This window comes from Triticum aestivum, chromosome 2D (assembly GCF_018294505.1).
Source record: "Triticum aestivum cultivar Chinese Spring chromosome 2D, IWGSC CS RefSeq v2.1, whole genome shotgun sequence".
Lineage (NCBI taxonomy): Eukaryota > Viridiplantae > Streptophyta > Magnoliopsida > Poales > Poaceae > Triticum > Triticum aestivum.
The window spans coordinates 636998982-637014187 of record NC_057799.1 but is presented as its reverse complement, the minus strand read 5'-3'; the positions used below and the strand labels follow the sequence as shown (position 1 = coordinate 637014187).

At 44.7% G+C, this 15206-nt stretch overlaps 1 protein-coding gene and 1 pseudogene across 1 annotated transcript in view; both read right to left on the bottom strand.

Annotated features, from left to right (window-relative positions):
* The window catches only part of LOC123055205 (uncharacterized), a 6838-nt gene extending 2855 nt beyond the window's left edge, over nt 1-3983 (bottom strand). Inside the window, exons 1-6 of the mRNA XM_044479185.1 lie at nt 3696-3983; nt 3194-3321; nt 2819-2906; nt 1277-1529; nt 916-1158; nt 239-286 (exon numbers count right to left, since the gene is read on the bottom strand). Coding sequence (XP_044335120.1) covers nt 239-286; nt 916-1158; nt 1277-1529; nt 2819-2906; nt 3194-3303 — 742 coding nt within the window. The 5' untranslated portion in view covers nt 3304-3321; nt 3696-3983. The remainder of the gene's footprint in view (nt 1-238; nt 287-915; nt 1159-1276; nt 1530-2818; nt 2907-3193; nt 3322-3695) is intronic.
* A 5938-nt stretch (nt 3984-9921) lies between these two features.
* On the bottom strand, nt 9922-11459 carry LOC123050637 (thioredoxin-like protein YLS8; annotated as a pseudogene).
* Between the last annotated feature and the right edge of the window lie 3747 nt (nt 11460-15206).

The window sequence follows — 15206 nt, the reverse complement described above, 5'->3', positions numbered from 1 at the left end:
CTGATGTGGGAAATGCTTTTTGCCACTGTGGAAATGTTAGATGGTGCCTGCAAGTAGCAGGCGAAAACCACCTACAAGACGCCATTGAGGGTTGACTTATACAGCAAGATAAGAGATGACTAGATGAGGGTGTTCCTTAGACGGTTGTATAGCTGAGGGTGTACACTGAATTGTCATAACACGGGTGGAGCGGCAAATTGGACTTTCTCCATAACTTAACAAATTGGTAGGTACACACCTTCATCCGCATCAGCTGAAGCTTCAGCAGCTTTGCTGTTTCCTGATCCTGAAAAACAACAATAAGAAAATTTGATTATTCCATCGACCTAGAGGGCTCGTAATACAAAATCAATTAAGTTCCTACAGCACCGTCAATAGAATGATCAAATTGCCTTTTCATCATCAGAGTTTCACGTGTCTGTGTGTTAGGCAAAACCAACGAATGCATCAAGCCAATTACATGTTTTTCTTTTCTGAACTGCGTAGGAAATGGTAATTTGATATTTGGGTCAAATGTAAACAGAAACATGGTTAACTTTGGGGCACTTGATAAATAATATTGATTAATATTAGCTCTGATATGGATTTGTTTGTCAATTGCCATTACACAAAGTAGGATATAATGTTTCCATGGGGCAGAACATACATGTTTGGCAAGGATAGAACTGGTTGACTACGAAATAAATAGGGAAACACAAACAAAAATGGCCCAGTAGGATTTGGTTGGGTTGACGATATATCAATCATACAACCTGACAATAAGCCATTACAATTCAAAGCTTTGCCATTCCCTTTCAAATATTGTGAACAGGCCTCATCCAAATAAATGCCACAAATACAATTATGGGAAATATACACATGAACCAACCAATCATAAAGGACGCACTAATGCCAAGAAAAAGAGAAGTAAAATACCAGTGAAAATTGGTTGCTGGTTCATTGAAAACAGTGTTGAGGTTGGCATGTTAAAACTGGAACCAGGGGTAGAAAAAATGGACGGAGTAGTTGGTGTTGAAAAGCCGTTATTTCCACCAAACTGGAAAGTCGATTTGCTGCTATCGCCAGGCGTGTTAGTTGGTGTTGAAAAGCCGTTATTTCCACCAAACTGGAAAGTCGATTTGCTGCTGTCGCCAGGCGTGTCCTTGTTATCAAATATGCCTGCACATCATTATGACACAATCAACATAATAAATATATAACTACCAAGTCTGCAAAAAAATACAACAAGCGAAATACAATATGGCATATAAAGGTATAAACTGGTGAATAGTTATACCGCCAAAAGGTGTCGTTTTCTTCTGAGAAGGGAGTGAGAACATATTCGGTGAGCTTGAGTTCTGAAAAGCTAGGGAGCTGGCTCCTGTAGTTGGACTCTTCTGTCCATTATCTGATCCTGGCTGTACCATAAACTTGCTATTGACAGTTGCTGGCGTAGTAGTCTTCTCCTCATTGGCTGGACTTGGGGATGAAACAGCTGTCGTGCCTGCTTTATTCTGCCTAAGCCAATTGACAACATCCTTGAAATTTTCCTAAGGGGAGAGAATAACATGAGATCAAGACATTATGACTTTAAGAGAAATCTGACTGACTGCTGACATAACATCTGAGTGCCAAAATACCATCTAAGCAGTACCCAATAGGTGACGAGTTCAAAAGTAGTATGTGCTGGCAAAACAATACTCCATCCAGTTCACAAAAAAGTGACGTTTGGATATTGGCAGTCTTCAAATATAGCTTTGATCAATAGTTCAAATTCTGAAAATAGTTCTTTACACAAATCCGTGCATATGATTTTCAAGTTTCCAGTTTAAATATTAAAAACAACATAGAAGGTCAAAGTTTTCAGAGTTTTGACTTAAGACATGTCCAAAACGTCACCTTTTTGTGAACAGGAGGGGGTAATCAATTACAATTTACAAATAGTTTTTTATTGCATGGAAGGTTGCATAGGATAGTAATTGGATGGTCTGCTAATCATATTTATCAGTAACACACTTGAAAAGATGACAACTGACTTATTAGTTACACACTCGAGAAGCTGTAACCTGGCTCTGATACCAGATCGTTAGAGCCTTTAGATGAGAGGGTGTAGCCGTGAGAGGCAGGAGCTTAGGCCGACGAGAAGTTGAAGGGTAGGCACCGTTGAGGGCACAATAGGCAGCAAGGAAAGAGAAGAGTTTAGAGACAAGACTAACTTTACTAATAACTTGAGATTCACATACAGCCTATAGCTCCTTATCCATTGAAGCTGGAGACTCCAACTCAAAGCAACGGAGTGGAAACCTACAGAACTCTAATCCTGGTCTGATATGAACCTATCAATCTGGTATCAGTCCAGACTCTATACAACTCCAGGATCCAACAGGGAGTCTCTTGTTCTGATCCAAACTGCTGCTAAGGTGCAGGCAATCCTAGTGTATTCCCCACGTGACATGATTTCACAAGTACAGTTCCACAGTCAACATGAAAACTTAGCACATCCCACAAATCTAAATGAAAACAAGGGCATATGGTAGTTTGATATTCGTACTCATAACATGGTTCATCTTCACATTGTTGTCTGGTTGTGAACACTGTTGATATCTATTTGTTCAAAAATTCCTAATAATTTTAAACTAATCCTAGCAACTCAGGAAGCAAACTATACTCTGTATACTGGTATACTAACGTCCACAAATCCACTACACATGCACGCCACGCACAAAACAAAGCAAATTGTGATAGCGATACATTTTTATCAATGGCCACAGGTAAATATTTAATCTCTAGTTAAGGCCTGTTGAATAAAGAAAACACCTTAGAAGCTTGTGAAGCTTACCATTATTTCAGAAGCATGGGATAAGTAATCTTTCACGCCATCCTCCCAAAGTTCAGCTGGATGGTTTTGCAACTGCGATTGAACCCAGCTGCTCAAAATAAACAGGTAGATGAGTGTTTTCTCACATCGCACCAGAGGGAATACGCAGCATGAAGGCCGAAAATGTAATAAAAAAAATTATATTCAGGGATCTCTAAAAAATATGGTAGTAACTGAATATTCTTTATGGGATGACTGTGGACTAGATTTCCAGAAAGGACTTTAATAACTAGAGCTGAAACAATAAACATGATAGGACAATGTACGCCACAAAATTTCAGATTAAGTGACTGAGATGACGCGAGGCAAGCTATAGCAGATGAAGAAGTGCCCAACCTTGCAAACTGGGCATTTAGTGCCCTCACGTGCCTGTTGGCGGCCTCGGCCCGTCGAGGGTCTAGAGCAGCGGCTCCTGTATGGGGAGACTCTGCCCTGTGAACGTCCATTACTCTCTTCCTTGACAGCTGCGAAAAATGTGCAACGAATTAATAGAGGCATATTTTACAGCAAGAAAAATCAAAAGTATCTAAGATACAATCATGTTAGAGACCACAGAAGTACAGCTGCAAGGCTCGCACGGACACAATCGTAAAGGGGAAATTTTTACTGTGCAGCGGCACCGGTGTGGGATTGGCAATAAACAGTAGAGCGTCTGCGGTAGCGCGATGCATAGGCGATGCGCGTTCAGCTACCAAAGTTTGAGGCAAAGAGCCGGGATGCCAGGGGCGGATCTAGACGGTGTGCCGGACCGGGCGTGCGGCGGCGCGCCCGCCCAGGCCAGAAGTTGTGAAGGTCCGGTTGGGATTTAACCAATCGCTGCAGAAGAGCAACGGCGTACCTCGGAAGTGGGCGAAGGCTGCGGGCCGGAGCGCGGGGCGTCCTGACGAGGACGAACGGGGACGGCGCCGGCGCCGGCGCGCGAGGGACGGGGTGCTGGGAACCGGAGGGGGGAGGGGGTGGTGGCGGAGAGGGCGAGAGAGCGGTGCGGGGAAGAGCGGGGACGGCGGGCGGTGGCGGCGAGAGGCGGGCGGGGGTGGGAGCCGGAGGTGGGAGGGAGGAGGCGTCGGCGGCGAGGCAAGTAGGGTCTGGGAGAGGAGGAAGAGAACAGAAAGGTGTGGAAGGGAGGAAGGCCCGCTCTCAGGCTCTCAGCGCTGCCAATAATGGGCCTGTCGCAGGCCGGTCCGTTTAGCGCACGTGATTGGTTTTTATTTTTTGAAAACAATAATAGAAAATACATGTAAAAAGATCAGCTTTTTTTTACAAACTTCTCCTCCTTTATTCACTTAGCAAAACAGTGGCATCATTTACAAGTAATGGAAGCACCTCAACCGGTGCCGACTCCGCCCAGAGAGAAGGAGAAAACTTAACTAACCTAGCAAGTCCATGAGCTACTTTATTACTCTCTCTATTACAATGATAATAAATTACATGATTAAAATTTGATGACATGAAAAAGCAGTCATCAATAATCGCACTTGCTACCGAAGAGGAATTGCCTTCTTTCAAAGCTTCCACAACCTCCAGGCTATCCGAGTTCATCACGATCTTGCTACACCTAGCAGTTCTTGCTAGGTTCAAGCCAAATATGATAGCCAATGCCTCTTCAATGGGAGTCATAGCATATATCTATTTGTTCATTAGCTTCCGCAATAAACTTCCCACCGTGATCTTGGATGACTGCCCCCACCAATCCCTGAAGGAGATCATGATAAAAGCCAACGTCTATATTTAATTTCATGTATCCATGCATTGGCTTTTTCGATGCTTCTACACGTACCTTTGCCCTCGTAGAACATGCAATATTAGCACCACTTTGCGTAAAGTGATGCTAATACAAAATGTACTCCCTCGGTTTCAAATGTAAGACCTTTTAGAGGTTCCAGTTAATACAACTACATATGGATATATATAGACATATTTTAGAGTGTAGATTAACTCATTTTGTTCCGTATGCAGTTTATATTATAATCTCTAGAAAGGTCTTATATTTAGGAACGGAGGGAGTAGATAACCAATAATAAAACAAAGTGGCGGATTTTGCAAGATAAGTTTTGAACACATTGCATTTTTGTTTATAAAAACCAGTGGAATAAAGGTAACCGGCGTGTTGTTTGGAGTTTGACTTGTGGATTGTGGTTCCTACGTCTTTTTATCTCTCACCGTCGTGCTCCCATGTGTGGAACCTAAATAGGAGGAATTCTTTTTCTAATGATGGGTAATCCAGCTATACTTTTTGTTCACCAAAAATACATTTGATTTATGATGTTTTGCGTGTTTGTAGTTTGTCTCTGTGGCTGTGAGTGACAGAATTTTTTTTGTCTGCAAAATAGAAGGGGATACCAATTTTATTCGATTTGCTCATCCGTTGGTGCCAGATATTTATCAAAGAATAAGTGGCTCAAACTCATCTAGAGAGAAGACCATTATTAGCAACTATCTGTTTCCATCCAACACTTTCAATCTAGTATGTATATAATTTTCAATTTTTTTCTTCCCACAGGGAAGTTTCTTGGTGACAGACAGTATTAAGACAAAAATTACACTAATACGAGAAAACAACATGTGTTAGTAGCAGCAAAGATTTCAGCTAAACAAAGCCAACGATGCCGCTGGCAATCAGCATGACACGTACAGGGCCACGGCACGACACTCTGAACACTATAAGTCCCAACTTATAAGTCCCAAGTCCCTAAAAAGTTTCTAACTGTTTGGTTCCTGGGACTTATAAGTCCCTATAAGACCATATTACAACTATAAGTCCCTATAAGACCCTAAGTCCCAAATGCCCACTTTAAGTCCCTAAGTCCCAAAGGCCCACTTTAAGTCCCTAAGTCCCTCCTGTTTGGTTTAGATGGGACTTATAGGGACTTTTTTAAGTCCCTAAACCAATAAGTCCCTGGAAACAAACACCCTCTATGTTGCACGGATACTTGGATACGTATCGGATACGCGATACGGGGATACGCCCGATACGCCAATTTTCTGAAAACATGGATACGGCGATACGTTTATATATAGATATTATATATATTAATTATTAAAAATATTGAAAACAAAATAGAGCTTCTAGGTCAAAACATGCCTCAATAGGATTATTCCCTTTTGTTTTCTTGCACTTGGTCCACTTTCATTAATTGGCAGTGGGATTTTCTCAGGTTCGTTGTTCCAATCAGTGCATCGACTCTCTCTTGCTCACCTTTCAATTGCACACGAACATTGACAGTCATGTTTTGGCATGAACTCATGCCCATGTTGGGTATCTTCAAAAGGTGCGTCTTTACTATTAAGGGGATTTCATGTCGAATGAGGGGTTTCAGGTATCCAAAAAGTATCGCAGAAGTATCCTAGGAGTATCAAATATTATTTTCTTTTTTAAAATCAAAAAATCGAGGGATACGGGCCGTATCGGGGCAGTATCCGGCTGGATACGCGCGCTTTCTGAAGTATCCGCGCAACGTAGTCTGAACATGGTTGCCTTTCTTGCTGCCTGCTGATGCAACCGTGGGGAAGCACGGCGAAGGCGGCGATTTTGGGGGAAACATCAGGGGATTGGGAGTAGTATAAGAGCATCTCAAACAGCGGCGCCAAAAGACACGCGCGCGTGGTAAACTATCACTTTAGCGAGTGAGAGACGTTTTGGCACACTCCAGCGACGGCGGGAAACTAGGGCGCGGGGGAGACGATTGCGCGCGCGGGGAAAAAGGCGGCAGCGCGCGCGCAAGATTTGGCGCACCGCTTCGAGCGCGCCTATAAATTGCCGCGCTCGCCACGCGGCCTCCACACTGTCACGCGCGCTCTCCCCTCTACTCTGCCGCTCACACTCTACTGCTCTCGCCGCTTCCTCGCCCCCGCCACCACCGCGCCACCATGTCGCCGAGCCGCCGTGGATCGTCTGGCTACCGCGGCGTCCGCGAGCGCCCGGCGGCACCTACTACGCCGAGATCCGGTCCGGCGACGTCCGGCTCGGCCTCGGCACGTTCGGGACCGCGTACGAGGTCGCCCGCGCGTACAACGCGGCGGCGTGGCGTCTAGGGAGGCCGCCAATGCAGATGAACTTCACGACATCTTCACGCGTGAGCAGGCGCAGAACGTCGCCCTCCGCCTCGTCTTATCACGGACCAGGACCGTGCGGAGCACCGTCGGCGGCAGCGCCGACGAGCGAGCCATGGCGGAGTGGCGCCGGCGCCACCCGGAGGACGTCTGGGCGGAGAACGCCTCCTGGGCGGAAAGGACGGCAAAGCGCCGCGCGGAGCGGTTGGAGAGGCGTCGGCGGAAGGCCCTGGCGATATCGCAGTGCGATATCGTTGAGGTAGGTGGGGTGTCGATCTTTGGGGATAATGATCCTCGTTGGGAGGACATGTGGATCGATACCTCGGACAACACCAGTCCGGACGAGGACGACTCGGAGTAGGGTGTAGTTGCACCATAGTTCATCTAGTTGCACCGTAGTATGTAGTTGCACTGTAGTTTTATCTATCTATGTATTGTTTATCGATCTATGCTATGAACTATGTAAAATATCTATATATCGTTTTTGTTATCTATGAAATATGCATCGTTTTTTTATTTAAAAAATATGTATGCAATGTTTCGTGCGATAGCGCGCGCGCAACATTTTAGCGCGCCTGCTGGAGCTGCGCGCGCGTGCTGAATTTTAGCGCGCCTGCTGAAGCCAACGCTACCCGCCGCGCTTTTTCAGGCGATGGGCGCGCTGCAAAGTATTTTTTAGCGCGCGGTGCGTTCGGCGGCCGTTGAAGATGCTCTAAAGAGGTAGTGTACATGAGAGAAGCATCAAACTCCCGCGGTCAGCGGAGAAGAGGGAGACATGGTTGCCGCTGCCCATTGCTATGCAAGATGCATGTGAGAGCCTTCCCGAGATACATATAAATGACTTTATTAAAAATACAGGAGTGGCATATAGAGTATGAATTACTGGAATATGTATGTAAAACTTATATAAATTGTTCATGTGTTCATACAAACTTATATAAATAAATCACCAAAATTACTACACAACAAAAGGAGATCGGTGCCCGGTGAACAAAGAATTTCCAGTAAAACCAGATTGATGTTGAATAGTCACCTTGAAGTTTATGTATAAATGACACTTGACAGCCAGTATGTTGTTCACTATTTGCTCAAACTGCAAAAGTGGCACCCTATTCAATCCTGGATCTAATGGGCGACACAAAAATGTAATTTCCCAACCTGCTATGAAAGAGAGAAATGCAAACAAAATACACTGAGCATGCAATATATTGCTTGCTCCCAGCCCATGAGGGAGTTTTGGAGGGAGTTCGCCGAACACACATGCCGCCGCCGCCGCCTCGGTTGTGCCCTCCATGCCCGTTTCCCGCACGCCACGCGGAGAGAAGATGGGGTGGGGCAGCGCGCGAGGATTGGATGTGAAGGAGGTGAGGTAGGGATGTCGAGAAGAAGGACAGTCATCTACGTACATTGGTGGGGCGGTGGCACTGGATTTGACGGGAGCCCCGATAAGAGATTGGGAGGATCTAGAGAGCGCAGGACACACAGAGAGAATGGAGAGGAGGAAGAAACCGAGCGAAAGATCTCCGTGAAGACGATGCAGCGGTGGAACATGCGTCTATACCATAGTTGGCAGCAAAGTGCACACAAAAATTGTACCCAGCCATATCCCAAAGTAATGCGCGCGTCAGGTCGTGATTGGTTGATTAAAATGTCAAGAAAAAGAAAAGAAAAAAGCATCAAAAGGAACTTAGTGAGATATAGGGTTCGGGGGATAACTTGGAAATGATGGGAAAACTCAGGCCTGCAACATACGCATTATTGTAAATTTAGTCGCATACATTGTACCACCCTATCCAGATCCCACCAGTTAAATACCTAGCAAAGAATGTATGCTCATGACAAATTTCTTGAATTTCACTTTTCTTTTCTTCTCATACGTCTCACAACAATCAAACATTAAATTCATCATGGTGGATTCTTCAAGATGAACTCGAAGAAAACCCAAAGAGTGCCCAGTGTTCCAAGCATCCCTTTGCAGAAAAAAATGCAGCCATCCATCCAAGCCCTTCATAATAGTCTAATGACCGATGACTGATGACACGTTACCTTATCGGAAGGTACTCCTATTCCTCCAAAACCCAAATTCCCTGACCATGAACCCAGAACCCAGCTGGTAGCTCAAGAGGACTTCTGTAGCAAGATGAAGATATATGGCAACGTGCCATGTAAAATTCCAACTTTTGTGAGCCTGGACATAGTGCTTGGGCAGGACAAGCAGAGGAACAGCGAGGGACACAGGAAGGCACAGCAGTTAAGGCTGAACCCGTGGAGTTCATTATTAGGCTCAACAAAAAAGATAAGAAAAGGAAGACCAGGTTTAGACTTGCTCACGTCGTGCAGCTACGAGACCTACGCGCTAGCCAACTGCGCCACCACCACACTTACTGGACTACAACTCTACAAGCCAAACAAACCTCCTTGTTAGTGACAGGGCCAAACAAATCATGGATGGCTCCTGATTCTGTATACCTGCGAGTATCAATGAGGGATTTTGACCTCGTTAGTTCATGTATCAACAAAGTTCAAACCAAACATCACTCACAATTCAAAACAAGATTAATTTGGCTTGTAGTCCAGTAATGAGCGAGACTCAGAGTGCATACATCACTCACAATTCAAAACAAGAACCAAGAAAAAAATATCGAGCCTACAACTCTAATATGTTTTAAGCCTGGGATTTTCTTTCACCGAATATGAACATGCTTCAGGGTAACATAGCTAGATAAAAGAAGAGCAGTGACATTCTACCAACATGATATAAATCGAGCCCTTAGTTGGGAAATTCACACACAAAGTTCAAACCAAACATCTGTTTTATCAGCCATACCAATAGGCAGCACACAGCAGGCCCTGTTTCGAAGGGTTACAGGTTTATGACGTATCGATATTCAAAATACAGATACACAGTTACACGAGACTCCCAAAGTTGACAGACATTACATCAAGGGTCACAGTGCAAGTACTGGCATTTCACAGAACAGAGAAGGCCACACACTGGAATACTGCACATGAAGAGACAGGCAGAGATACCTCAGTACCGGTATTTGGTGGAGTAATCTTTGGGAGCAATCACCAGACCACGGCCCTTACGAGCTCCTCTGTAGACAGTCTCCACGATGTCAACAAACTCTTGCTTGTCTTTCATTGCCCAGTTGATCTTGTTGTTGTTTCCTGTCCCAAGATCAATCGTGATGTGCTTGTTGCGGAAGAAGAACATGACCATTGACGGGTCGTACAGCTCGTACATGGTGTTGAAGTCAGGAACCTCGGTGATGTCAACAAGGTAGATCACGGCAAAGTTCTTGATGGTCTCAGCCACCCCTGAGAGCACCTCATCCATCTATACATGAACAAATAGATAGTCAGAAACTCGTAATGAAGTCTAACAACATACAACCATGCTAGATTGACGTAGAACAAAAGCCCCCTAAAAAGTTAAACTGCAAGTGTGCAATCAATAATATAAAACCGCTAAGAAACTGTATTCCTCGCACAAAGTAATAAAACAATTGGCCGTTAATAAAAGAGGGAAATCGCTCATACCTTTACTTCCTATAATGGCTAGTTCTACTTCAACTTAATCAAGCAACCAGTTGTGAACTTCTACAAATATATATGTGAGTTGCAACCTAGCCCTCAGTGCACATAGAAGCTTTACTTCAACAAAAGGAGGCATGCGAAAATCCTCCTCTGCCCTACTACAAATTGAAAATCCTCCCACTTCTACCCTACTCCAAATTGACCAACTATCTTCTGAGACTATGCACCTAAAAAGAATTAAAAGGCAATCAATATATAACATTTATGAAATGACTTGAGAGGTGTATTATTTTGTACGTACAACACATTGAAAGAAGTTGCTGAATGAAAAGGAGAAGCAGAAATCACTGAATTTCCTCGGAATTGCGTGATGGGGTAAATCATGTCAGTAGACAATGGCCAGTTCTACTTCAACTTAACCAAGGAACGGGCTTGAACTACTCCAATTATGTTACAGGCAGAAAAACATATGTGAGCAACTATCTAGCTCATTAAAAATTAGAAGCGTTATTTCAAGAAAAACAGAGACATGCACACGGACGTCCTCCACTTGTGCTACATATCCAAACTAACCACCTATGCTCTGAGGCAATGGAAAGGTGCATGCAGGATGCGTGGATAGTACCTGCATCATCAGCCGAGATTCCTAAAGACCAGCTCAGATATTTGTTGTATTATAACAACACATATTGCAGCTAGTCCCTTAAAGCTTGCTACTCCACGAAATTAACATGAGGGTGAAGTGCTCACAGAAGCTAATTAGCGAAATTAGCATGAGAATTCCTGCCCTAGGGCGAATTTTTTTTTTGCCCGGTTTGAAAAAATCCAAGACCAATTTCAGGTACGACAAAACTAGGGTTTCGTTGGTGGGGGTGGAGTGGGGGTACCGTACCTGCATACAAGTTTCGTCCCAGTCGTGGCCGAAGCGGATTAGCACGAGGCGCTCCTCCTCGGCGAGGATGGCCTGGTCCACGGCTCAGCCGGAGTGCAGGTGGGGGAGCAGGTAAGACATACTATTAGCTCTCGCCGAGATTTGCCGCCGCCGGCTGTGTAAGGCTCAAATTACCAGGAACTCTAGATCATGGCGAGCTCTTGTATTATCTGAGGAAATTTTAAGGAAAATTGAGGATACAAGTGGTGGATCGTGAGCCAAGAGACCCCGAGTTCCGTACGTAGTCTAGGGTTCTAACTAAAGCTAAGATTATGCCAATATTCTTCCTGGTCTCGCCCCTCCTCTCACGTGCCTTATAAGCTACAGTCCACGCGGACAACACTGTTACAGTTCACAACGGTTACAGACAGAAATAACAGTACTTCAGGGTGAAACGGTGAGGATCCATCCGAGCCGTTGAACTGTCTTGATGCATCTTGGCCGTTGGTTATCTGAATCTCTTGTGTCTGTCTTCACTTCTTGAGTATGCTCGTGGCTTGGGTCCTGACAATGCCGCCGCCATGACGATCGCCTTGTCCTCGAGGCGAAAAAGCTTGTGACCTGGAAAAGTCTTGTTCAGAAAGGCTGCGTCTTCCCAAGTTGCATCATCTGGAGCCAAACTTTCCCATTGTACCAAGCATTGCCCCACTGGTGCTTTGTTTCTCTGTATGATGCGACGATCCAGCACTGCAACCGGAATGGTCTTGACGTACCCTTCTGGAGTAACCAGAGGCACATGAGGAAGGGGAACAGCTTGGTGACCAATATGCTTCTTCAGTTGACTGATGTGGAACACTGGATGAATGTTTGTGCCCTCTAGCAGGTCCAGCTTGTAAGCTACCTCTCCCACTCGTTCCAGAATTTTATACGGCCCATAAAACTTTGATCGTAGCTTGAGTGAACCTCTCAGACCAAAAGCATTTTGCCTGTATGGCTGAATTTTTAGAAACACCCTGTCTCCTACTTCCAACTGTCAGTCAGTCCTTTTCCTGTCTGCAAAGTGCTTAATTCTGCTTTGTGCATGCTCCAGATTGGCTTTCAGGCGCTGCATCATGTGTTCTCGCTCTGAAATGGTTAGTTTTGCTTCTGGAGTCAGTAGCTGATCTGTAGCAAACTCTCCAATCTGTGGAGGTTTGTACCCATAGAGTGCCTGAAAGGGAGTGCACTTGAGAGAGGAATGATAGCTGGTGTTATACCACAGTTCTGCCAGCGGCAACCATTTAAACCATTTCTTTGGTTCTTGGAAAACCATGCCCCTGAGATATGCTTCTAAACATTGGTTGACTCGCTCGGTTTGGCCATCTGTTTGTGGGTGTGATGTTGTACTGAACCTAATCTTCACTCCAAAAGCATGGAAAAGTTCTTGGTACAGAGCACTGGTGAAGATGGAGTCTCTGTCAGACACAATGCAAACAGGTAACCCATGCAACTTAATTACATTGTCCATTAGTGCCTGGAAGACTGTTTGCACTGTGTAGGGATGAGCCAATGGGATGAAATGAGAATATTTGGTTAGTCTGTCCACAACTACCAGAATGACTTCTTTGCCCTGGGAATTTGGCAGAGCAGTGATAAAGTCCATTGTTATGTGGGACCAAGCCATATCAGGCACAGGCAATGGTTGGAGAAGTCCAGGAGGGTAGAACACCTCCTGTTCAACTGGCACACAGGGAACTGGCTGACAAACTGTGCAATGTCTTTCTTCATGTTGGGCCAGTAGAACACCTTTTTAATTCTGTAGTATGTTGCTTTAGTGTCTGAATGCCCTCCTATAGCAGAAGAGTGAAAGGTTTGCAACAATTGCTGTCTGAATGGTGTGCTGGCACCCACATAAATTCTGTTGTTATATTTCAGTAAGCCATTGTGAGTGGAAAATTTAGGACTTGGGCCAACATCTGCAGCAACTTTTTGCAAGATCTTATCAGTATCTGTATCTCCTTGATAACTTTTCATCACATCTTCAGTCCAGGCTGGAATCACAGTAGTGATGCTGTTGCAGTGCATTTGAAGTAAGCTATCTCTTCTGGAAAGGGCATCTGCTACTGTATTTTCCTTGCCCTTTTTGTATTCAATGGAATAATCATATTCCAACAGTTTAAGTAGTAGTTTGTGCTGAATTCCTTCAGTTAACCTCTGAATAGTCATGTATTTCAGAGATTGTTGGTCTGTCTTTATGATCAGTTTGTGTCCCCAAACATAGTGTCTCCATTTTTTTAGAGCTAGAATTGCCATGGCTTCTTTTTCATAGATAGACTGAGCTGCAGACTTTGGGCCTAGGATCTTGCTTAAATAAGCAATAGGTCTCCCTTTTTGCATAAGCACTGCCCCAATTCCTTTTGCACATGCATCAGCTTCAATTGTAAAAGGAACAGAGAAATCTGGCATAGCTAAGACAGGACAAGAAGTCATTGTGTGCTTAAGAATTTGAAAAGCCTTGCTTTGTTCAGGTCCCCATTGAAATGCATCTTTTTTGAGCATATCATGCAGTGGTCTGCAAATCTGTCCATAATTTTTCACAAACCTTCTGTAGTATCCAGTCAGACCTAGAAAACCTCTGAGTTTAGTTACATTTGCAGGTTCTGGCCATTCTAGAACTGACTTTATCTTGTCAGGATTAGTAGCTACTCCTTTTTCCAGAGATGATGTGCCCTAAATATGCAACTTGGTCTGTGGCAAAAATGCATTTGGACTGCTTCACATACAACTCATGTTTTCTCAGTATAGTGAAAGTGCTCTCCGAGTGCTTGTAATGTTTTTCCAGAGACTTGCTGAAAACTAACATATCGTCAAAAAAGACCAAAATGCATTTCTCCTTCTCTTCTTCATTTATCTCATCACACACTGTATTCATGAGACTTTGGAAAGTACCTGGTCCACAAGCCAGTCCAAATGGTACTACTGTATATTGATAATGGCCCATGTGTGTCCTGAAAGCAGTTTTTGGAATATCCTCTACGGCCATTCTGATTTGATGATACCCAGACCTCAGATCCAATTTAGAGAACACTTTTGCTCCATGCAGTTCATCTAATAGATCTTCAATAATTGGCATAGGAAATTTGTTTTTATAGTTATGGCATTTAGCTCCCTGTAGTCCACACACAACCTCCATCCACCATCTTTTTTCCTGACCATAATTGCAGGTGAGGAGAAAGGACTAAAACTTTCTTGAATCTCTCCTTTCTTAATCATTTGTTTGATGATCTCCTCCATGGCTGCTTTCTGATAGTGTGGCACTCTATAGGGCCTTAAGTTGGGAGGTTTTGCTCCTTCCTGTAAGATGGTCTTGTGATCACAAGTCCTTGTTGGAGGAAGTGAGATTGACTCTGCAAAAATGTTTGAGAATTTCTGCAAGAGAGGTTGTAATGCCACTGGAGGTGGTGAGGGAATTTTTGTTGGGAATCGTAGCATAATTTTAAAATTTTCCTACGCTCACCAAGATGCATCTATGGAGTCTACTAGCAACGAGGGGAAAGGAGTGCATCTACATACCCTTGTAGATCGCGAGCGGAAGCGTTCCAATGAACGTCGATGACGGAGTCGTACTCGCCGTGATCCAAATCAGCGATGACTGAGTGCCGAACGGACGGCACCTCCGCGTTCAACACACGTACGGTGCAGCGACGTCTCCTCCTTCTTGATCCAGCAAGGGGGAAGGAGAGGTTGATGGAGATCCAGCAGCACGATGGTGTGGTGGTGGATGTAGCGGGTCTCTGGCAGGGCTTCGCCGAGCTTCTGCGAGGGAGAGAGAGAGAGGTGTTGCAGGGGAGGAGGGAGGCGCCCAAGGCTGTAGGTTGCTGCCCTCCCTCCCCCCTTTATATAGGCCCC